General features: G+C 43.1%; 3 protein-coding genes across 3 annotated transcripts in view; all 3 read right to left on the reverse strand.

Annotated features, from left to right (window-relative positions):
* Positions 1-1,154: 1,154 nt before the first annotated feature.
* LOC311317503 (protocadherin gamma-A6-like) lies at positions 1,155-14,702 on the reverse strand (the record flags this gene model as incomplete). The annotated part of the gene is made up of 3 exons (XM_084448577.1): positions 1,155-2,102; positions 13,332-13,534; positions 14,558-14,702. The coding sequence occupies 3 exons, from the start codon at positions 14,700-14,702 to the stop codon at positions 1,155-1,157; spliced, it is 1,296 nt and encodes a 431-aa protein (XP_084304703.1).
* Positions 5,874-8,300, reverse strand: LOC311317940 (protocadherin gamma-A3-like; the record flags this gene model as incomplete). The annotated part of the gene is made up of 1 exon (XM_084449096.1): positions 5,874-8,300. One exon carries the CDS (start codon positions 8,298-8,300, stop codon positions 5,874-5,876), a length of 2,427 nt encoding a protein of 808 aa, XP_084305222.1.
* A 3,434-nt stretch (positions 14,703-18,136) lies between the features above and the next one.
* The window catches only part of LOC311317504 (protocadherin beta-16-like), a gene marked incomplete at both ends in the record, with an annotated part of 16,656 nt that continues 9,651 nt past the window's right edge, over positions 18,137-25,141 (reverse strand). The window contains 3 exons of the mRNA XM_084448578.1: positions 18,137-18,169; positions 18,401-19,518; positions 22,760-24,139. Coding sequence (XP_084304704.1) covers positions 18,137-18,169; positions 18,401-19,518; positions 22,760-24,139 — 2,531 coding nt within the window. The remainder of the gene's footprint in view (positions 18,170-18,400; positions 19,519-22,759; positions 24,140-25,141) is intronic.

Consider the following 25,141-nt stretch of genomic DNA (forward strand, 5'->3'; position numbering starts at 1 on the left):
GAGATGAAACCATATAGGATACACAAATGCAATTTGTTTCTGTGCAAAGCTACTAGTCCTATTAAACAGGGGAAAAGACCGGTTCAAGCATAAACATCACACTATGGCTGATGTCCTACTATGGTCTACAGGAAACACAACTCTTCACCTGAGCCCTAGAGCACTGAAGAGGCTAGCCCTCTCACTGGCACCACCTAGGTCAGGCTAGACCTGTTATGAAATACAGACATTCATAATATAAAATAAAAACATTATCCTGGAAACGCACAGGTTACTGCTAATAAACTATCAGCTATATGGCATATACACACTCACGTCTGATTCAAAACACCTGCACAAGGTGATCAAACAGGAATACAAGACTACAATGAGACCCAAAGCTAGGCTGTTAAAAACTCACCAACACCAAAAGGGACCAACAGTGTACTCATGTACATTCCTACCTCTTAAAAAGTCATGGCACCCTCAGGTTTCAACTAAAAGGAGCAGATTGGTTTAAGATACTCCTTACCTAGAGCTGATTGGTGTAATGTACAGTACTCCTTACCTACAGTAGGACTCACTGGTTTAAGGTACTCCTTACCAAGGGCTCACTGGTTTAAGGTACTCCTTACCAAGGGCTCACTGGTTTAAGGTACTACCTCTTACACTACTATGAGGTATTGTTTTCTGCACCCAAAGTCCCTAACTGGTAAATGAAGCTGACAAGTAGGCTAAACATTAGCCAATGTGAGATTCCAATACCCAAATACACAGACTACTGCAGATATAAGTTTGGGTTAATGAACTATGATACAAATAAATAATTAAGACCATAGAAAAAGCCTGTTGAGAGTATTGAAAACATAATGTAAACAGGATCATCAGTAGGCTTATGTCTGAAGATGCTCCAGCCATCCTGGGTAGAGTCACTGCTCACGGTCGAGTAACAAGGAGAAGCGCTGTTCACTCAGTGAGGTGCTGAAATGGCCACACTACGTCACACAGTGCTCAGTTGTGCTGCAAAGCATTGAATGTCACAAGCATATTGGACTTAAACCATTCAAACACAATGCAGTCAGAGGAAGAATGTGCGTAGCAGCACAGGTGTATACAGTACATTACAGGGTCAAAAAAGGTGAGCAAATGTATTGAGTTATATTTTCCTAGATGATCTAGGACATGAGACTCACCTCCAGTGGAGAATCTGGTTCGTCTAAGATGCTCTTTTCACTCTGAATCCGCTGCATGGTTCCTGTCAAGCTGGGGTCCATTATCAGGACGTTCTGACTACCGGGTCTGGAGAACTTACAGTCACTCTTTCTGGAGTCAGTCGTCCTGCACACCTCGTAATTGTACACGTGCTGTAAAGTTCCTGTTCCCAGAGTGTCTGCGTAACGCGGTGGATAATACGGAATAACCGGGAGATTGGAATGATAGAGGATGCGAGACTGTCTCCATCTGTATATTTTCACTGATATAATCACCACTAAACACGTGATGAACAGGAATGAAACTACAGCCAGAGCCAAGACTAAGTAAAAAGTCAGGTTGTCGTTGTACTCCTTGTCGTGCGTAAAGTCAGTGAACTCCGAGAGCACTTCAGGGAAGCTGTCGGCCACCGCCACGTTAACATTGACTGTAGCTGAACGAGAGGGCTGCCCGTTGTCCTCCACTACAACAGTGAGCCTTTGTTTCACAGCATCTTTATCAGTCACTTGGCGTATAGTTCTTATTTCTCCATTCTGTAAGCCCACTTCAAACAGAGCCCTGTCTGTGGCTTTCTGTAGTTTATAGGAGAGCCAGGCATTCTGTCCAGAGTCCACATCAACAGCCACCACTTTAGTGACCAGATAGCCCACATCTGCTGAACGAGGCACCATTTCAGCCACCTGAGAGCCGCCAGTCTGGACTGGGTACAGAACCTGAGGCACGTTGTCATTCTGGTCCTGGACTGATATCTTAACTGGGACCACTGAGCTGAGTGGTGGAGACCCACCATCACGTGCTGTGACATTAAACTCAAACCACTTGATTTGCTCATAATCGAATGACCTCACAGCGTGGATGACACCGTTTTCTGAATTCACTGACACAAAAGAGGACACAGCCACCCCGTTGATCTGTTTATCATCCAGGAAATAAGACACACGAGCATTTTGGCCCCAGTCCGCATCACTGGCCTTGACTGCAAATATAGAAAACCCTGGAGAGTTATTTTCCATAATGGATTTACTATAGTGGCTTTGATCAAACTTGGGCGCGTTATCATTCACGTCTGATACTTTGACGGTTATGTTCTTGCTGCTGGAGAGAGGTGGAGAACCCTCGTCAGAAACCGTAATGGTTATATTATACTCAGATACAGTTTCTCTATCTAGGGAGCCATCTGTGACTATTGTATAATAATCTGTTAAGGAGGACTCAATTTTAAATGGGATGTCTTTGTTGATATAACACTGAACAAGACCGTTCCCATCAGAGTCTGCGTCCTCCACGTTAATGACGGCTACAGTGGTGCCAGCGGGTGAGTCTTCTGAGAGAGAGTTAGAAAAAGACATCAGCTGTATGGTGGGAACATTATCATTCTCATCCATAATTTGAACCACGACCTTACATGTGTCAGTATATCCACCGTTGTCCCGCGCTTGCACATTTAACTGATAATTATTCGTCTTTTCGAAATCTAGTTTCCCTAACACTTTAATTTCACCTGTCTCCGCGTTCAACTCAAACAGCTCCTTTGCCTCTTTAGCTACATGAGCGATAGAGAATGTAACCTTTCCATTCAAACCCATATCAGCATCGTTTGCACTGACGGTCGTCACCAAATGCCCAATTGGAGAATTCTCTCTAACGTCTGCTTTATATACTGGCTGGCCACAAACTGGCGCATTATCATTGGCATCCAGCACCGTGATATGGATGCGGACTGTGCCAGACCGCTGAGGCTCTCCCCCGTCGGTCGCAACAAGCACCAGAGACAGCGTCTCCTGCTTCTCCCTGTCTAACGGGTTTTGGAGAATCATCTCAATATATTTTCCTCCGTCAGGTTGGCTGTGCACCTCCAATTTGAAATGATCTGTCGGTCGAAGGGAATAGTTTTGGATACCGTTGATACCAACATCGGGGTCGACGGCACTCTCCAAAGAGAACCGTGCTCCGGACACCGCATATTCGTTGATTTCGAAATTGATTTCGTCTTTTGGAAAGGAAGGCGTATTATCGTTAATGTCTCTGACCTCAACTGTGACTCGATATAGCTGGATGGGGTTTTCTATTATGAGCTCAAAGCTGAAGCTGCAAGGCGTTGTCTGTCTGCATAGCTCCTCTCGGTCGATTCGCTCTTTAATAACGAGAATCCCTTTGTCTCGGTTGAGATCTACGTACTGCCTCGCTCCTTTGGTTATAATACGAGCTTTACCGGACACGAGTCTCTTAACCTCCAGCCCCAAATCTCTACCGATGTTGCCCACAAACGAGCCCTCTGCCTGCTCCTCCGGTATGGAATACCGTGCCTGTCCAATCACGGAATCTAGGGCGCAGAGACAAAGAATGAAAACGAGTACTTGCCCTCCGCCTCTGCGGCCTGTCATCCACAAATAACCCATTCCAGCAAAAATATATCGATCAATCCTTTGCCAAAACAACAAGGTTCTTCTAGGAATCCAGAATCAAAATAACCGTGTGTCCAACAAAGAAGTATGAATCAATCCAAGAATACGTTCCGAGAGCCTATAATGGCAGCCCTAAACGCTGGGTGCTTTCTCTGTCTGCGTCTGTCCGTGTTAGAGAGAACATACAGGAGGGGCAACTGCGCCACAAACCAGAGAATAAAAGTCCATATAGTGTAGTATTAATCAACAGCGGCACTCAGAGTCCATACGTGGTAAACACAGCTAAATGAATGGCTAAATTAATCTCTAGAATTGGCACTCAGTTATGACAATCTTTTTACACGACTGTGCACATACTATGAATTAAAGGAGGCACAATCAATCAATAATAATAATAACAATAACAATGATAAAAACAATATAACAAATTCACAGGCATGCAAATAATTAAATCACAGCTGTTTTAATGTTTTATGAAAACAGTGAATGACTCACAGCCACTAAACATGCATGATATGCGTATATATGAATTCCATATGGTGTTACACTAACTAAACTATTGAAGCAATAGCTCAAGACAGGCCGTGGTATATGGTTATAATATCACATTAAGCGGCGTTGTACGGCCGGATGCGCGAGCCTGAACTGAGCTATATAAGAGTATAAAACCAAGTATAGCAATATGAAAGTAATAGACACTCTAATTTAAATCATTTGTATTAATAAAGAATAATGTTCAAAATAAAATATGCCCTCCTTGCTGACTGCACATAGCTGTACACAGCATTCACATAACTAGCATATTTCTTTTTTCATCACTGGCTAGCGTTATTTATTTCATAATTTGCATATGTATTAACATTAATTTGTATAATATACAACAGAGTGGCATTCATATTCGTGAATTACGGTATTAACATTCTACAACGGCTTAAATTGTTCTTGTTGTTGAAGGCTACAACATTATGAAGCCAGACGCGGAGTTATACTAAAATTGTGCAAAGGAATTAGACGTCATAGCCGTGGTATATGGTAAATATAATAACGGCTATGAACCTATCAGATTGCTTGATTTGAGCTACCTGTCATATAATATTCAATAACATTAGTTATCAAGACACTGGGAATCACCGGGACAGTCGACTGATTCAGCACCAGCACCATGGACAGCGACATAACATTGCTCCAGAGGAAGGAAAGATATAGTCCTTCTGAAGCTCAATACGATTTCATTTACTGTAGATAAAAGGCTTCAGATACTTCATGTCACTCTTTCTAGAGTCAGCCGTCCTGCACACCTCATAATTGTATACATACTGTAGAGTTTCTGCCCGGAAGTGTCTACGTAATGCGATGGATAATATGGGATTGGAATGCTAAAATAGGCTACAACCATGACACGTGATGAAAATAAATTAAACGACAGGCAAAGCCAAGACTCACTAACTTTATTAACTGCACTACTTGTTCAAAGACGACGCACCTCCATCCTGCACTTTCACTTGGATTTGAAACTATTTCAGTTTTTCAAAATCAAACGAACATGATAAATTTATCAGTGGTTGGTTGTTGTAGCCAAATATTGAATGCCATGGGTATGTACAACAATGTCAGAGTTATTGGCTAGGTATTTGTAAGTGTTACAATCATGAGCTCTGCATTTGTACCTAAGCAACATGTAGGCATTAACTCGTAGCAATACATAGGAATGACAAGAAGAGAGTTTCAGGACCATGGGCAGCGACGCAAGGAACGGCTTACTGCAAAGCTGTGTGGCACTGTCATTTCAAGGCATTATGCTAAATGGTAAACAGACTGCACTTAGTATATAGCCCTATTATCCAAATGCGTTACAATGGTCTCTCATTCACCCATTAACGCATACTCACACACACCAATGGCGGCAGCTGCCATGCAAGGTGCTAGCCTGCTCATTGGGAGCAATTTGGGGCTCAGTGAAGAAGAAAACCCTTTGACATGTGGCCAGGAGGAGCCGGGATTCGAACCGCCAACCCTACAGTCATTGGACAACACGCTCTAACTCCTGAACCACAGCTGCCCAATTACCCAATGTGTGTGTTGAAATTACCTTCACCTAGACCATATTGTTGAGTTGATCTTATAAAATGTACTATAATACACATCATAAATAGGCTATCTTGCAGGAAACACTTGATAACTAACTTGTGACACAACTGAGAGAAGAGAGAATAAACCTGCAAAATAAATAGCCCAGTTTAAATATGTTTCGAAAAAGGAGATAAGTTTGAATGTCTGTTAACTCACCTCTAGTGGAGAGTCAGGTTCATCCAGGAGGTTCTTTTCACTCTGAATCCGCTGCATGGTCCCTGTCAAGCTGGGGTCCATTATCAGGACGTTCTGACTACCGGGTCTGGAGAACTTACAGTCACTCTTTCTGGAGTCAGTCGTCCTGCACACCTCGTAATTGTACACATGCTGTAGAGTTCCTGTTCCCAGAGTGTCTGCGTAACGCGGTGGATAATACGGAATAACCGGGAGATTGGAATGATAGAGGATGCGAGACTGTCTCCATCTGTATATTTTCACTGATATAATCACCACTAAACACGTGATGAACAGGAATGAAACTACAGCCAAAGCCAAGACTAAGTAAAAAGTCAGGTTGTCGTTGTACTCCTTGTCGTGCGTAAAGTCAGTGAACTCCGAGAGCACTTCAGGGAAGCTGTCGGCCACCGCCACGTTAACATTGACTGTAGCTGAACGAGAGGGCTGCCCGTTGTCCTCCACTACAACAGTGAGCCTTTGTTTCACAGCATCTTTATCAGTCACTTGGCGTATAGTTCTTATTTCTCCATTCTGTAAGCCCACTTCAAACAGAGCCCTGTCTGTGGCTTTCTGTAGTTTATAGGAGAGCCAGGCATTCTGTCCAGAGTCCACATCAACAGCCACCACTTTAGTGACCAGATAGCCCACATCTGCTGAACGAGGCACCATTTCAGCCACCTGAGAGCCGCCAGTCTGGACTGGGTACAGAACCTGAGGCGCGTTGTCATTCTGGTCCTGGACTGATATCTTAACTGGGACCACTGAGCTGAGTGGTGGAGACCCACCATCACGTGCTGTGACATTAAACTCAAACCACTTGATTTGCTCATAATCAAATGACCTCACAGCGTGGATGACACCGTTTTCTGAATTCACTGACACAAAAGAGGACACAGCCACCCCGTTGATCTGTTTATCATCCAGGAAATAAGACACACGAGCATTTTGGCCCCAGTCCACATCACTGGCCTTGACTGCAAATATAGAAAACCCTGGAGAGTTATTTTCCATAATGGATTTAATATACGGGGTTTGATCAAAGTTGGGCGCGTTATCATTCACGTCTGATACTTTGACTGATATATTTTTATTGCTAGAGAGGGGTGGAGAGCCTTCATCAGAAACTGTAATGGTAATATTGTACTCATATACAGTTTCTCTGTCTAATAATCCATCAGTAACTATTGTATAATAGTCTGTTAAAGAGGACTCAATTTTGAAAGGGATGTCTGCGTTAATAGAGCATTGCACGAGGCCATTGCTCTCGGAGTCTGCATCCTCGACATTGATAACAGCTACAGTTGTTCCAAGAGGGGAATCTTCTGGAATAGAGTTGGAGAAGGACATTAGCTGTATGGTTGGGGCATTATCGTTCTCATCAGTAATCTGTACGACCACCTTGCACGTGTCGGTGAGACCCCAGTGATCTTTTGCCTGTATGTTAATTTGATAATTTCTGGACTTTTCAAAATCCAGGGCACCTATTAGTTTAAGGTCCCCTGTATTTGCATTGAGCTCGAATAGCTCCTTTGCCTCTTTGGCTACATGAGCCAATAGGTAGGTGACATTTCCATTGAATCCTTTATCAGCATCGTTTGCATTAACGATGGTTACCAACGTCCCTTTAGGAGAATTCTCTCTAACGTCTGCTTTATAAACTGGCTGGCCACAAACTGGCGCATTATCATTGGCATCCAGCACCGTGATATGGATGCGGACTGTGCCAGACCGCTGAGGCTCTCCCCCGTCGGTCGCAACAAGCACCAGAGACAGCGTCTCCTGCTTCTCCCTGTCTAGCGGGTTTTGGAGAATCATCTCAATATATTTTCCATTATCGGATTGGCTATGTACCTCCAGTTTAAAATTGTCTGTTGGTTTCAGGGAATAATTTTGTATACCGTTGATACCAACATCTGGGTCTATTGCGCTCTCCAGAGAAAAACGCGCCCTGGACACAGCAGATTCGCTTATTTCCAAATTAATTTCTTCCTTTGGAAAGGAAGGCGTATTATCGTTAATGTCTCTGACCTCAACTGTGACTCGATATAGCTGGATGGGGTTTTCTATTATGAGCTCAAAGCTGAAGCTGCAAGGCGTTGTCTGTCCGCATAGCTCCTCTCGGTCGATTCGGTCTTTAATAACGAGAATCCCTTTGTCTCGGTTGAGATCTACGTACTGCCTCGCTCCTTTGGTTATAATACGAGCTTTACCGGACACGAGTCTCTTAACCTCCAGCCCCAAATCTCTACCGATGTTGCCCACAAACGAGCCCTCTGCCTGCTCCTCCGGTATGGAATACCGTGCCTGTCCAATCACGGAATCTAGGGCGCAGAGACAAAGAATGAAAACGAGTACTTGCCCTCCGCCTCTGCGGCCTGTCATCCACAAATAACCCATTCCAGCAAAAATATATCGATCAATCCTTTGCCAAAACAACAAGGTTCTTCTAGGAATCCAGAGTCAAAATAACCGTGTGTCCAACAAAGAAGTATGAATCAATCCAAGAATACGTCCCGAGAGCCTATAATGGCAGCCCTAAACGCTGGGTGCTTTCTCTGTCTGCGTCTGTCTGTGTTAGAGAGAACATACAGGAGGGGCAACTGCGCCACAAACCAGAGAATAAAAGTCCATATAGTGTAGCATTAATCAACAGCGGCACTCAGAGTCCATACGTGGTAAACACAGCTAAATTAATGGCTAAATTAATCTCTGGTATTGGCACTCAGTTATGACAATCTTTTTACACGACTGTGCACATACTATGAATTAAAGGAGGCACAATCAATCAATAATAATAATAACAATAACAATGATAAAAACAAAATAAATTCACAGGCATGCAAATAATTAAATCACAGCTGTTTTAATGTTTTATGAAAACAGTGAATGACTCACAGCCACTATACATGCATGATATGCGTATATATGAATTCCATATGGTGTTACACGAACTAAACTATTAAAGCAATAGCTCAAGACAGGCCGTGGTATATGGTTATAATATCACATTAAGCGGCGTTGTACGGCCGGATGCGCGAGCCTGAACTGAGCTATTGCTCTTATAAAACCAAGTATAGCAATATGAAAGTAATAGCAGGGCTGTACATTGCGACATATATGTCGCACGTGCTATGAAAAAAAATGTCTGTGCGATTAATTTATTTGCCCTGTAGCACGCGTGCGACAGACGGCGAGCCGCTTGTATGTAACGTTAGCGTTTTTTTCCGTGTTGAAGCCGGGAGGACGAGTGAGGTGAAATGAAGTGAGAGCAGTCAGGTAGGCTAGCCTATAGCTTCCCCCGGACCAGTAAACTCTGTTCGGGCAAGTGCCTCATGCAGTTGTCTGATTGGACAAGTAAAAAAAATAGCCTATAGTTGAAGTGTGATAAATATGTAACGTTATCTAAAAAATACAGTCTAGAAACACGACGTGGAGCTACACATGCACCCAGTAGCCTAGACTATGTTTGAGCCGAAGCGAAGCCTCCATAGCTTACACACTGCTGTCCGTCAGTCAGCAAGCATAATTTGTCAAGGAGACTTCCCACACCACAAGCGCGAGTAGCCTACAACATGCGAATCAGAGGCGCTGCCCTGACTGACTGATTGAGCGACTGTCTTTTTGGCTGGCTGAACCGAAACGACACTAGCTTCGCGTTAATGTTCCTCCAGCTACCTAAAAGTGCCAGTCAAAGCAACAGCAAATGCAACGAAATATCAGTTAAGCGAAGCCTAATCTAGCGTATTATTTATGTAAGCTATGTAAAAAGGCAGTGATTGTGGTAGAAGAAGGCAGGACCAGCACAGAGTTGAGGGACAGGTGAGAGAGGAGAGGATAGAGGTTGTTGAGAGGAGAGCAGGAGAAGAGAGAGGAGAAGGAAGGGGACAGGGCAGGATGAGAGATTAGAAAGAGTGATGATTTAGAAGGAATGAGTATGCAGTTAAGCATCAAAGGGCATCAAACATAACTTTTTTAATTAAATAAAACATTCTATCTATTATTCTCACCCCATAACTCAAAATTAAATATTTCATGTAGGCTAAACATGCTGTTTCAGTATACTTTTCAATTATACTGTATATGATTTTGTTATTTTCATTATTTCATTCAAGTCACCAGAATACAGGAAACTAGGTCTCTGAAACTTTTTGGGGGGAGGACGCCCAGACCCCCGCTTTGGTATAGAAATCCTCCTTATATTAGCTGTCTTTAGCTTGGCACCACCACACCAAGACATCAATTCCACAGGAAACACTGGTTCCTTGTTCAGATCATAAAGAAAAACCCAAACAAACGAGCAAAGGAAAAATATGTTGAAATTATTAATGAAAAAGAAGATAACCCAAATCATGAAGACACCGCAAAATCAAAAGCCGGGAAAACCTAAAGATGCTTGTCTGAAAACATTTGTTATTATTTAATATTGTATACGTACAGTAACATCCCTTTCCAGGTGGTTTTAAGTGATGAACTGCATAACTTGTGTTCAGTAGAGGTGATAATGGACATTTTATACCTGTGCTACAACTTTCTGGCTCTGTGCTACAGAACCATCAACCCCTGTAGCACCAGTGCTATGTGCTAAAAAAGTTAATGTACAGCCCTGCTTTGGTGTTGGGTGGAAACCGGAGCACCCGGAGGAAACCCACGCAAGCACAGGGAGAACATGCAACTCCACACAGAAAGGACCTGAGACAAGCGGGATTCGAACCCACAACCTTCTCTCAACCTTCACCCACCCTTTGAGGCAACCACAAAGTCACTCACTACCCCAAATATCCTTTGCTAGTGTGTATAAGTGATGAAATGCTTTACTTATTGTTTTTAGAGGTGATAACGGACATTTTAAAATTGTGCAAAAAAAATTTGGCCTGTGCTACAAACTTTTGGCCTGTGCTAAAAGATTTTGGCCTGTGCTACAAATTTTTTACCTCTGTAGCACCAGTGCTAGGAGCTAAAAAAGTTAACGTACAGCCCTGAATAGACACACTCTTATTTAAATAATTTGTATTAATAAATAATAATGTTCAAAATAAAATATGCCCTCCTTGTAGCTGTACACAGCATTCACATAACTAGCATATTTCTTTTTTCATCACTGGCTAGCGTTATTTATTTCATAATGTGCATATGTATTAACATTAATTTGTATAATATACAACAGAGTGGCATTCATATTCGTGAATTACGGTATTAACATTCTACAACGGCTTAAATCGTTCTTGTTGTTGAAGGCTACAACATTATGAAGCCAGACGCGGAGTTATACTAAAATTGTGCAAAGGAATTAGACGTCATAGCCGTGGCATATGGTAAACATAATAACGGATATGAACCTATCTGATTGTCTGTCAACAGTCGACTGATTCAGCACCAGCACCATGGACAGCGACATAACATTGCTCCAGAGGAAGGAAAGATATAGTCCTTCTGAAGCTCAATACGATTTCATTTACTGTAGATAAAAGGTTTCAGATACTTCATGTCACTCTTTCTAGAGTAAGCCGTCTTGCACACCTCGTAATTGTATACATACTGTAGAGTTTCCGCCCGGAAGTGTCTACGTAATGCGATGGATAATATGGGATTGGAATGCTAAAATAGGCGACAACCATGACACGTGATGAAGATAAATTAAACTACAGGCAAAGCCAAGACTCACTAACTTTATTAACTGCACTACTTGTTCAAAGACGACGCACCTCCATCCTGCACTCTCACTTGGATTTGAAACAATTTCAGTTTTTCAAATTCAAACGAACATGATACATTTATCAGTGGTTGGTTGTTGTAGCCAAATATTGAATGCCATGGGTATGTACAACAATGTCAGTTATTGGCTAGGTATTTGTAAGAGTTACAATCATAAGCTCTGCATTTGTACCTAAGCAACATGTAGGCATTAACTCGTAGCAATACATAGCAAAGAGAGAAGAGTTTCAGGACCATGGACAGCGACGCAATGAACGGCTTACTGCAAAGCTGTGTGGCACTGTAATTTCAAGGCATTATGCTAAATGGTAAACAGACTGCACTTAGTATATAGCGCTATTATCCAAATGCGTTACAATGGTCTCTCATTCACCCATTAACGCATACTCACACACACCAATGGCGGCAGCTGCCATGCAAGGTGCTAGCCTGCTCATTGGGAACAATTTGGGGCTCAGTGAAGAAGAAAACCCTTTGACGTGGCCAGGAGGAGCCGGGATTCGAACCGCCAACCCTACAGTCATTGGACAACACGCTCTAACTCCTGAACCACAGCCGCCCAATTACCCAATGTGTGTGTTGAAATTACCTTCACCTACACCATATTGTTGAGTTGATCTTATAAAATGTACTATAACACACATCATAAATAGGCTATCTTGCAGGAAACACTCGATAACTAACTTGTGACACAACTGAGACAACAGAGAATAAACCTGCAAAATAAATAGCCCAGTTTAAATATGTTTATAAAAAGGAGCTAAGTTTGAATGTCTGTTAACTCACCTCCAGTGGAGAGTCAGGTTCATCAAGGAGGTTCTTTTCACTCTGAATCCGCTGCATGGTCCCTGTCAAGCTGGGGTCCATTATCAGCACGTTCTGACTACCGGGTCTGGAGAACTTACAGTCACTCTTTCTGGAGTCAGTCGTCCTGCACACCTCATAATTGTACACGTGTTGTAGAGTTCCTGTTCCCAGAGTGTCTGCGTAACGCGGTGGATAATACGGAATAACCGGGAGATTGGAATGATAGAGGATGCGAGACTGTCTCCATCTGTATATTTTGACTGATATAATCACCACTAAACACGTGATGAACAGGAATGAAACTACAGCCAAAGCCAAAACTAAGTAAAAAGTCAGGTTGTCGTTGTACTCCTTGTCGTGTGTAAAGTCAGTGAACTCCGAGAGCACTTCAGGGAAGCTGTCGGCCACCGCCACGTTAACATTGACTGTAGCTGAACGAGAGGGCTGCCCGTTGTCCTCCACTACAACAGTGAGCCTTTGTTTCACAGCATCTTTATCAGTCACTTGGCGTATAGTTCTTATTTCTCCATTCTGTAAGCCCACTTCAAACAGAGCCCTGTCTGTGGCTTTCTGTAGTTTATAGGAGAGCCAGGCATTCTGTCCAGAGTCCACATCAACAGCCACCACTTTAGTGACCAGATAGCCCACATCTGCTGAACGAGGCACCATTTCAGCCACCTGAGAGCCGCCAGTCTGGACTGGGTACAGAACCTGAGGCGCGTTGTCGTTCTGGTCGACCACAAACACAGTGACAGTCACGTTGCTGCTCAGGCTAGGGGAGCCTCCATCTTGAGCTTTCACCACAAACCTTAGTTGTTTAATCTGCTCATAGTCTAAGGATCGAACTGCATGTAAAACTCCTGTTTCTGCATTAATGGATATATAGGTAGAAACAGGGCTTCCATTGATCTGCGTGTCCTCGAGGAGGTAGGAGACTCTTGCATTTTGATTCCAATCAGAGTCCTGCGCGCTCACTGTAAATATGGACATTCCAGGTGAGTTGTTCTCTGTGACGTAGGCAGCATAGTTTCCCTTATCGAATAATGGTGCATTGTCATTGATATCAGAGATTCTTAGGTGTAATGTTCTGGTGCTAGAGAGCGGAGGGGAACCTGAATCAGTTGCTGTTATGGTAATATTATATTCCGATGTCGATTCTCGGTCAAAGGCTATATCTGAGATCAAATTATAATAACTAGTTAATGAAGTCTTGACTTTGAATGGCAGTTTCGGGTCTATGGAACAAAGGATTTGTCCGTTTTTCTCTGAGTCAGCATCTTTTACATTAATAATAGCAATCGTGGTGCCTGGAGGAGCATCTTCAGACACGGGGCTGGAGAAGGACATGACGTTTATTACCGGAGCATTATCATTAACGTCAGTAACTTCAATCACCACTTTACTTGCGTCTGTTAAACCGCCCTGGTCTTTTGCCTCGACTCTGATTTCATATTTTCTATCTTTCTCAAAATCTATTTCCCCCGAAACGGATATGATGCCTTTCGTTTCATCAATGCTGAATATGTCGTATAAATGTTCTCTCAGATTAGAAAAAGAATACGCAACCAGGCCGTTTGATCCGCTGTCAACATCACTTGCATTTACAGTTGTGATGTAGGTGCCTTTAGGGGCGTTTTCCATCACCGTAGCCCTGTACACGGACTGGTTAAATACAGGAGCGTTATCATTGACATCTAGGACAGTAATATCTATATTTACTGTACCAGATCTCTGAGGATTTCCACCGTCTACAGCGATCAGCTTTAAAGAAAGACGGGGATGCTGTTCTCTGTCTAACGGTTTCTGAAGCACCATTTCCGCATACTTACTACCATCTGGATTTGCATGCTGTTTCAGAATGAAATTGTCGTTCGGACTTAAAACGTAGCTTTGTAAACCGTTAACTCCTACATCAGAATCCTCTGCATTGGCCAAACCAAAACGCGAACCTAAAGTAGCCGATTCGCTTATTTCGAAATTGATTTCATTGTTACGATATAGAGGAGCATTGTCATTTATATCAATAATCTCAACTGTTATACGGTGGAGTTCTAATGGATTTTCTAAAATCATCTCAAAGCTGAAACTACACGGTGTGACGTCGCCGCAAAGCTGCTCTCGGTCTATTCTCTCACTCACGACTAGAATCCCTTTGTCTGTCTTCAGCTCCGTGTACTGAACGCTCTCTCCCGTCACGATACGGGCCCGACCCGCACGGAGCCTTTTCAAATCTATTCCCAGGTCTTGAGCTACGTTACCAATAAGCGACCCCTTCTTCATCTCCTCCGGGATGGAATAGCGGATTTGTCCTGCCACAATTTGACTGAAATACAGGAGAAAAACAAGCACTTGCCATCGAAGTCCAGACCGCAAACGCAATTGAGAAAACCATTTGAAGGCCATTGCAATAAAAAAAATGTATGAAGCCAACAATATGAAGTTCGTATGACGTATCCGATGTTAATATGAAAGCAGATTTAAGAGAATAGACTGTAGATTTTTTTTTAAATCTCTTGAAGGCTTTTAGAGACGAATATGGATGAGAGCGAATGTCAAGCCGCACCTCGTTTGAAGCACAGACTGTTTCTCTCTCTCTCATATAGCAGAGAACAGGGGAGGAGAACACTGACTGAACACTGCAGAGAAATTATTCTACTGATCAACAGCGTCCCTTAGAGTTCAAAACATGAACACCAATAAAGACAAGGAACCCATGTAGAGTTACATGGAAACAAGAGAAGAGAGGTCGCATACTGCATCAAATCGATCTATATTATATCTGAATCTATATAATACCTTTCAATGCTACAGTAGTCAGATAATAACAGAAAGGTTGAATATCACAAACTAACACTATATACATTTAAAATGGATTAGACAGGATAAATAAAAAAATCTTAAGCAGAGTTATCCAACAGATCATAGCACAAGCCCCTGTTCAGTCACATGAATGAGGCGCTGTCCATATTTGAGTGGTGCTGAAAAGCTAAAATATCACCTCAAAATGCCTTTGAAAATGTAAAATGCAGCATACTGTATAACAATATGGATAAACTCACTTCTAGTGGATAATCTGGTTTGTTTAAAATACATTTCAATCTGTATCTGCTGCCCAGTCCCTGTTAAGACTGGGTCCATTATCACGTTCTGACTACCGGGTCTGGAGAATTTACAGTGACTCTTTCTGGAGTCAGTCGTCCTCTATGTCTTCACTGATATAATAATCACTTAACAGAAACAGAAATGAAACTACTCCCAAAGCCAAGACTACGGTAAAAGACAGGTTGTCATTGAACTCCTTGGAACTCAGTGAACTCAGAGAGCACTTGAGGGAAGCTGTACGGTAAAAACTATAAACTTGATAACCATTGTCGTGGACATTTCTGTGACAAAGCATTGTTCAGGAGAGAGTTCAATGCCCACGTTCTAAGTTTTACAAAGTTTATTACATGCAAGCACACAAGCAGCACATTAGCCTCATACAATACACACAAACAGCACAATAACATAGATACACCCCCAATAACCCGTCTGGAGAAGGGGACCGCCAAATCTCAGTTCTTCATGCACACAGCAGTCTGCAATGTGAGAAATGGCGGCTCAGATGTGCGGTTACAGTAAGATTCATACAGTCAAAGAGAGCGACCTTGGTGGCTGGTCATCTCCCCCCCAGACCAGGTGCATTCCTGTTTTGTCGTCAGAGAGAACTGGTAAGGTGGGGGTACGAGTAGAGACACTTGCTTCTACAAAAACATAAGATTACAGAGTAAACAATAGTCCTTTATAGCCAGGGAAGGAGAGGCCAGCTCTAACTGGCCAAAACAATGCACAGTCTGTTAAATTACTTCAACTAAAGTCTTAATATGTTAAGGGGTTCAACTAAGATCTAATAATGCAGAATTTCCATGACACCACTATGTTCAAATGGAGAGTTTATAGGCTGTCATAATGCTAATGTAGCTAGCGGCTGGTCAAATACACTGCAGAACAAAGTCACATTTTTGTTAGTTACAGGAGGGGAGGTCCTTGGGAGTATACTAGGCACCCCAATTCGTTAATAAGGGAACAGAGACATGAATCCAGTTCGATAACATTCTGAATTGATTTAAATGAATGGAGATGATGCTGGAAAACAACATAGCCTAGAGAATGGAGTTGAGGTTGAATACCATGGGTACTGTTCAATGCTTGTAAGTTAGCATTTTTGATCTAAGAGAGCAGTGTGGCTATACTTGCCGTAGTAACACAATTAGGGCAGGGTGACGGGCTGGAGAGGGGGACACTACCACCCCAGCAGTCTCAGGACAAAGGTGTGAGTCTGGGAACACATGCACAGCAAATACACAGCAAACACACAGCAAACAGAGCAAACACGACAAACACATGACAAACACACAGAAAACATGGCAAATAAACAGCCAGCACACGGCAATCAGAACAAACTGTGATCCTATGTGTTCTACAGTGATTGATCAAGTACACTTCACACGCCACCTGCAGTGTAAGATGAGGCCCAGGAAACCAGTCTACCCCCTCTCTGCACCGGCACCCCCACTCCAAAACAAAGCACAAAAAAGAAGATAAATGATATGAGTATTGACCAGTTGGTTCAAAGGAAAGGCAGCACACATAGCAAGAGATCAAACCATATAGGATACACAAATGCAATTTGTTTCTGTGCAAAGCTAGCTAGCCAGCTAGCTAGCTAGCTAGCTACTAGTCCTATTAAACAGGGGAAAAGACCGGTTCAAGCATAAACATCACACTATGGCTGATGTCCTACTATGGTCTACAGGAAACACAACTCTTCACCTGAGTTCAGAGAACTGAAGAGGCTAGCCCTCTCACTGGCACCACCTAGGTCAGGCTAGACCTGTTATGAAATACAGACATTAATAAAATAAAATAAAAACATTATCCTGGAAACGCACAGGTTACTGCTAATAAACTATCAGTTATATGGCATATACACACTCACGTCTGATTCAAAACACCTGCACAAGGTGATCAAACAGGAATACAAGACTACTATGAGACCCAAAGCTAGGCTGTTAAAACCTCACCAACACCAAAAGGGACCAACAGTGTACTCATGTATATCCCTAGCTCTTAAAAAGTCATGGCACCCTCAGGTTTCAACTAACAGGAGCAGATTGGTTTAAGAAACTCCTTACCTAGGACTGATTGGTTTAAGATACCCCTTACCTAGGACTGATTGGTTTAAGATATTCCTTACCTAGGACTGATTGGTTTAAAATACTCCTTACCTAGAACTGATTGGTTTAAGATATTCCTTACCTAAGACTGATTGGTTTAAAATACTCCTTACCTAGGGCTCACTGGTTTAAGGTACTCCTTACCTAGGGCTCACTGGTTTAAGGTACTCCTTACCAAGGGCTCACTGGTTTAAGTTACTCCTTACCAAGGGCTCACTGGTTTAAGGTACTACCTCTTACACTACTATGATGTATTGTTTTCTGTACCCAAAGTCCCTAACTGGTAAATGAAGCTGACAAGTAGGCTAAACATTAGCCAATGTGAGATTCCAATACCCAAATACACAGACTACTGCAGATATAAATTCGGGTTAATGAACTATGATACAAATAAACAAGAAAGACCATAGAAAACGCCTGTTGTGAGTATTGAAAACAATGTAAACAGGATCATCAGTAGGCTTATGGCTCAAGATGCTCCAGCCATCCTGGGTAGAGTCACTGCTCACGGTCGAGTAACAAGGAGAAGCGCTGTTCACACAGTGTGGTGCTGAAACAGCCACACTACGTCACACAGTGCTCAGTAATGCTGCAAAGCATTGAATGTCACAAGCATATTGGACTCAAACCATTCAAACACAATGCAGTCAGAGGAAGAATGTGCGTAGCAGCACAGGTGTATACAGTACATTGCAGGGTCAAAAAAGGCCAGCAAATGTATTGAGTTATATTTTGCTAGATGATCTAGGACATAAGACTCACCTCCAGTGGAGAATCTGGTTCGTCTAAGATGCTCTTTTCACTCTGAATCCGCTGCATGGTCCCTGTCAAGCTGGGGTCCATTATCAGGACATTCTGACTACCGGGTCTGGAGAACTTACAGTCACTCTTTCTGGAGTCAGTCGTCCTGCACACCTCGTAATTGTACACGTGCTGTAGAGTTCCTGTTCCCAGAGTGTCTGCGTAACGCGGTGGATAATACGGAATAACCGGGAGATTGGAATGATAGAGGATGCGAGACTGTCTCCATCTGTAGATTTTCACTGATATAATCACCACTAAACACGTGATGAACAGGAATGAAACTACAGCCAAAGCCAAGACTAAGTAAAAAGTCAGGTTGTCGTTGTACTCCTTGTCGTGCGTAAAGTCAGTGAACTCCGAGAGCACTTCAGGGAAGCTGTCGGCCACCGCCACGTTAACATTGACTGTAGCTGAACGAGAGGGCTGCCCGTTGTCCTCCACTACAACAGTGAGCCTTTGTTTCACAGCATCTTTATCAGTCACTTGGCGTATAGTTCTTATTTCTCCATTCTGTAAGCCCACTTCAAACAGAGCCCTGTCTGTGGCTTTCTGTAGTTTATAGGAGAGCCAGGCATTCTGTCCAGAGTCCACATCAACAGCCACCACTTTAGTGACCAGATAGCCCACATCTGCTGAACGAGGCACCATTTCAGCCACCTGAGAGCCGCCAGTATGGACTGGGTACAGAACCTGAGGCGCGTTGTCGTTCTGGTCCTGGACTGATATCTTAACTGGGACCACTGAGCTGAGTGGTGGAGACCCACCATCACGTGCTGTGACATTAAACTCAAACCACTTGATTTGCTCATAATCGAATGACCTCACAGCGTGGATGACACCGTTTTCTGAATTTACTGACACAAAAGAGGACACAGCCACCCCGTTGATCTGTTTATCATCCAGGAAATAAGACACACGAGCATTTTGGCCCCAGTCCGCATCACTGGCCTTGACTGCAAATATAGAAAACCCTGGAGAGTTATTTTCCATAATAGATTTAATATACGGGGTTTGATCAAACTTGGGCGCGTTATCATTCACGTCTGATACTTTGACGGTTATGTTCTTGCTGCTGGAGAGAGGTGGAGAACCCTCGTCAGAAACCGTAATGGTTATATTATACTCAGATACAGTTTCTCTGTCTAGGGAGCCATCTGTGACTATTGTATAATAATCTGTTAAGGAGGACTCAATTTTAAAGGGGACATCCCTGTTTATGGTGCATTGAACCAAACCGTTAATATCAGAATCTGCGTCCTCCACGTTAATAACAGCCACAGTCGATCCAGAGGGCGAGTCCTCTGCTATCGAGTTTGAAAATGACATTAGTTGTATAGTTGGAACGTTGTCGTTTTCATCAGTAATTTGAATGACAACTTTGCACGTGTCGGAGAGGCTACCGGTATCTTTTGCGAGTACATTTAATTGGTAATATTTTGTCTTTTCAAAATCTATGTTCCCTGCCACTTTAATCTCCCCTGTATCCGTGTTAAGCTCAAATAGCTCCTTTGCCTCTTTGGCGACATGAGCGATGGAGAAACTGACCTCTCCATTCAGACCCGTATCTGCATCGTTTGCGCTAACGGTAGTTATCAAAGTACCCTTACGGGAATTCTCTTTTATATTTGCTTTGTAAACGGGCTGGCCACACACGGGTGCATTATCATTTGCATCTCTGACAGTGACATGGATGCGCACTGTGCCAGACCTCTGAGGCTCACCTCCGTCAGTTGCTGTAAGTATCAGGGAGAGCGTCTCGTGCTTTTCCCTGTCTAACGGGTTTTGCAGAATCATTTCGACATATTTACCTCCATCGGGTTGGCTGTGTACCTCCAGTTTAAAATTATCTGTCGGTTTGAGGGAATAATTTTGGATACCGTTGATACCAACATCAGAGTCGACTGCGCTCTCCAAAGAAAAGCGAGCGCCGTTTAGGGCATTTTCGCTTATTTCCAAATTGATTTCTTCCTTTGGAAAGGACGGGGTGTTGTCGTTCAGGTCTACAATTTCGACTGTGACTCGATATAGCTGAATGGGGTTCTCTATTATGAGCTCAAAGCTGAAGCTGCAAGGCGTTGTCTGTCCGCATAGCTCCTCTCGGTCGATTCGTTCTTTAATAACGAGAATCCCTTTGTCTCGGTTGAGATCTACGTACTGCCTCGCTCCTTTGGTTATAATACGAGCTTTACCGGACACGAGTCTCTTAACCTCCAGCCCCAAATCTCTACCGATGTTGCCCACAAACGAGCCCTCTGCCTGCTCCTCCGGTATGGAATACCGTGCCTGTCCAATCACGGAATCTAGGGCGCAGAGACAAAGAATGAAAACGAGTACTTGCCCTCCGCCTCTGCGGCCTGTCGTCCACAAATAACCCATTCCAATGAAAACAAACTGATCGATCATGTCCTTTGAAAAATCAACAAGGTTCGTCTTAGAATCCAGAGAAAAAATATAAATCGTATTTCCAACAAAGCCGTATGAAATTAATCAACGAGAATGTTCCGGGAACGCTCCTTTAATGGCAGCCCTAAACGCTGGGCGCTTTCTCTGTCTGCGTCTGTCCGTGTTAGAGAGAACATATAGGAGGGGCAACTGCGCCACAAATGATAGAGAATAAACGTCCACATTGTAGCTTTAATCAACAGCGGCCCTCAGAGTCCATACACGGTAAACGCAGTGAGATATGGCTACACGAGACTAGAATTTTTCCACTTGGTTATGCCAATCTTATTTGTAAATTACACGACTGAACACACCAGGAATAAAAGCAGGCACAAACAATGAAATCCTAACTACTGCCCGGAAATTAATTTAATCTGTTTTACCTAAGTAGTGAATGACGTACACTATAATATCCTATGTAGGCCTATGTTAATTCCCAAACTGCTGACCTATTCAAAGGCATAGCCTAGTTGTATAAATAATACATTTCATGGAAGGTGTTCATGGTGTTATGCAAACTAAACAATATATCAATCAAGTGCAATTAGCTCTCGGTATACAGGGAATCTCTGGAGCACCAGCACCATGGACAGCGACAGAAAGTTGCTCCAGAGGAAGCAGAACTAGTTACCACTGAAGGTCAATGCATACGATTTCAATCGAAATAAAACAATGTGATAACATCACAATATCAATGCTACCACATCTCATCAGATCTGTGGACAGTGCCATCGCATTCAGATAGGTATTTATCAAATCAACTCACCAGTGTTGTCGTGCGTGAGTCGTCCGCTGATTGCTTCTCTCTTTGCAGAGTATCTGTCCCGGCTACGTCAACGCTCACCAAACTCTGACTAATGGGTCGCATGTATTTCATATCACTCTTCCTGGAGTCAGTCGTCATGCACACCTCGTAATTGTACACGTGCTGTAGAGTTCCTGTTCCCAGAGTGTCTGCGTAACGCGGTGGATAATACGGAATAACCGGGAGATTGGAATGACAGAGGATGCGAGACTGTCTCCATCTGTATATTTTCACTGATATAATCACCACTAAACACGTGATGAACAGGAATGAAACTACAGCCAAAGCCAAGACTAAGTAAAAAGTCAGGTTGTCATTGTACTCCTTGTCGTGCGTAAAGTCAGTGAACTCCGAGAGCACTTCAGGGAAGCTGTCGGCCACCGCCACGTTAACATTGACTGTAGCTGAACGAGAGGGCTGCCCGTTGTCCTCCACTACAACAGTGAGCCTTTGTTTCACAGCATCTTTATCAGTCACTTGGCGTATAGTTCTTATTTCTCCATTCTGTAAGCCCACTTCAAACAGAGCCCTGTCTGTGGCTTTCTGTAGTTTATAGGAGAGCCAGGCATTCTGTCCAGAGTCCACATCAACAGCCACCACTTTAGTGACCAGATAGCCCACATCTGCTGAACGAGGCACCATTTCAGCCACCTGAGAGCCGCCAGTCTGGACTGGGTACAGAACCTGAGGCGCGTTGTCGTTCTGGTCCACGATCACAATCTTTATAACCGCACTACTGCTCAATGAAGGCGCGCCTCCGTCCTGCGCTCTCACTTGGATTTGAAATGATTTCAGCTTTTCAAAATCAAACGAACTTGACGCGTATATAACACCGGTCTCCGAGTTAACTGAAATTAATGAGGACACAGGAGTCCCACTGACATCTGCATCCTCAAGAAAGTACGACACTTTAGCGTTCTGGTTCCAGTCGGCGTCGCTAGCGTGAATGGATGTGAGGGATACACCAGGAGAATTATTTTCTGCAACACTGGCCGAGTACACGTTTTGGCCGAACACTGGAATGTTATCATTGACGTCAGTAATTCTAACGAGCAGTGTCTTATTGTTACGCAGTGAGGGCATGCCTTGGTCAGAAGCCGTGATTGTGACGTTGTATTCTGATACGGTCTCACGGTCTAACGCCCCGTCTGTAACCAAAGTGTAATAGTTTGCCAAGGTAGATTTGATTTTAAACGGAAGAAATCGGCCAATGCTGAAATTCACATTTCCATTCTTACCCGAATCTAGGTCTTTTACATTTATGATCGCTACGGTGGTTTCAGGTGGTGAATCCTCAGGAATTGAATTGGAGAAAGAGGTCAGAGCAATGATAGGAGCATTATCGTTCACATCAACTACTTCTATTACGACTTTGCATGAATTTGATAACGAGTCTTTGTCCTTGGCGATAACATTAAATTGATAATGTTTCGATTTTTCGAAATCAATCTCACCTGAAACTTTAATTTCTCCATTGTCTGGGTTGAGTGTAAACACATTATTACTTCGTGCCACCTGATCGATATAATATGTAACATGGCCATACGAGCCCTCGTCTGCATCCACTGCCGTTACAATGGTGACCAATGTACCCATGGGAGAATTTTCAACTACAGATGCTTTGTAAACGGCTTGAGAGAAAATAGGGGCATTGTCATTTGCATCTTGCACAATGACGCGTATACTCACGGTGCCTGTGCGCTGTGGGTCGCCACCGTCAGCCGCAGTTAATGTTAAACGCATCTCGGCTTGTTGCTCTCTATCAAGGGGCCTTTGTAACACCATCTCGGCGTACTTACTTCCATCAGAATGCGTTTGCTCTTTCAAGATAAAATGGTCAGTGGGTTTTAGACTATAGCTCTGTAGCGTATTAATACCTACGTCAGGGTCCACCGCGCTCCCTAGAATGAACTGCGCACCGAGTACCGCTGATTCGCTTATATCCAGCGATATCTCCTTGGAGGGAAACGCTGGCGAGTTGTCGTTGATGTCTAGAATTTCCACTGTGATGCTGAATAATTCCATCGGGTTTTCAAGAACCACTTCGAAGCTGAAACTACAGGGAGACGCCTGTCCGCAAAGCTCCTCTCTGTCTATGCGCTTTTTCACCAGCAGGATCCCTTTGTCTGCTTGAAACAGGACGCAGTCGTTGATATCCTCGGTAACAATGCGGGCTCGTCCGGATTTTAGTCTCCGGATACCCAGACCCAAATCCTTAGATATATCCCCGATCAAAGAGCCGGTCACCATCTCCTCTGGGATGGAATACCGGACTTGAGCTTCGACTGAATTCGACAGGAAAACAACACTGACAAGCCATCCTATCAGCCATTTCTTTGTAAAATCCTCTTTTCTCCCAAACATACTGCTCTGTACGCTCTGTACGTGCTCAGCTCTGTACGTGCTCAGCTCCACGGCAGCTGTAAAAACGTCCGTCACGCCAAAAAATACTATAACACAAGCAAAACCGTTGAATCAACGAAATATGGGCTATCTGATATGCAGAGGTAAAAAATAAGGCTCTCTTTCACCGCGTCGTTCTCTCCAGACTGAGACCTCTAAACTGACCTGATGTTGGGCGGTGCTGAAAGAGCGCTATCTACCCAGCCTCTGATTCCCTGACCAACAGCGGCGCTCAGTGACAGACTGAGAACGTCCGAGAATGAAAACAAGCAGTCAGTCAAGCAGTTTGTCAAATCGTTAAATAAGTAATTGATTTAATAAGGCATTCCGGAAAACATGACATATTCCATTATATCCCACCAACCTTTATGGTCGTTTCTAAATTAATATGGACCAAGGGATTCTAGCACCATGGACAGCGACAAAGCACAACGGAGCAAGACTGCCCTCAAAAAATGCTAACCATGCCTCATCTTAACCAAGTAAAGGTTATACAACAACTAAATCATTGTTATCACACTTTGGACATAATAGGACAATTTGGATGTCAGCACTTTGAGATTGTCTCACAATGAAAATAACATTTATTATTTATTCCTATTATAAAATAATAACAATAGGCCTACTACTAATACTACTACTAATAATAATAATAATAATAAAAACAGCACCACCACCACCAATAATAATAATAATAATAACAATAATAATAATAATAACAATAATAATAATAATAAAATCGTGATGAGCATAACCCATTGTAAAAACTTTCTCAGTATTCACAAGCTTGAAAGTAACAAATGCATTCGAGTTATCAAACTCATCATCATGTCTTTGCAATATCATCAGAACTGAAATAAAGTTCTAGTGTCCATAGTTCAACTTGAACATGTTCTGAACCGAGGCAGCAACGGGAGAAGACCAATATCATGGAAAGGGACAATCTAATAGGCTCCACTTGTAATTGTTTTTGATACTGTATGCTTTAAAATCACGACTTTACTGAACCAAAAGGCCAGTTATAGCCAGTTACGGAATGACACTTTTTA

The sequence above is a fragment of the Borostomias antarcticus genome (genome assembly GCF_949987555.1).
Source record: "Borostomias antarcticus genome assembly, chromosome: 14".
NCBI classification, from domain to species: Eukaryota; Metazoa; Chordata; class Actinopteri; order Stomiiformes; family Stomiidae; genus Borostomias; species Borostomias antarcticus.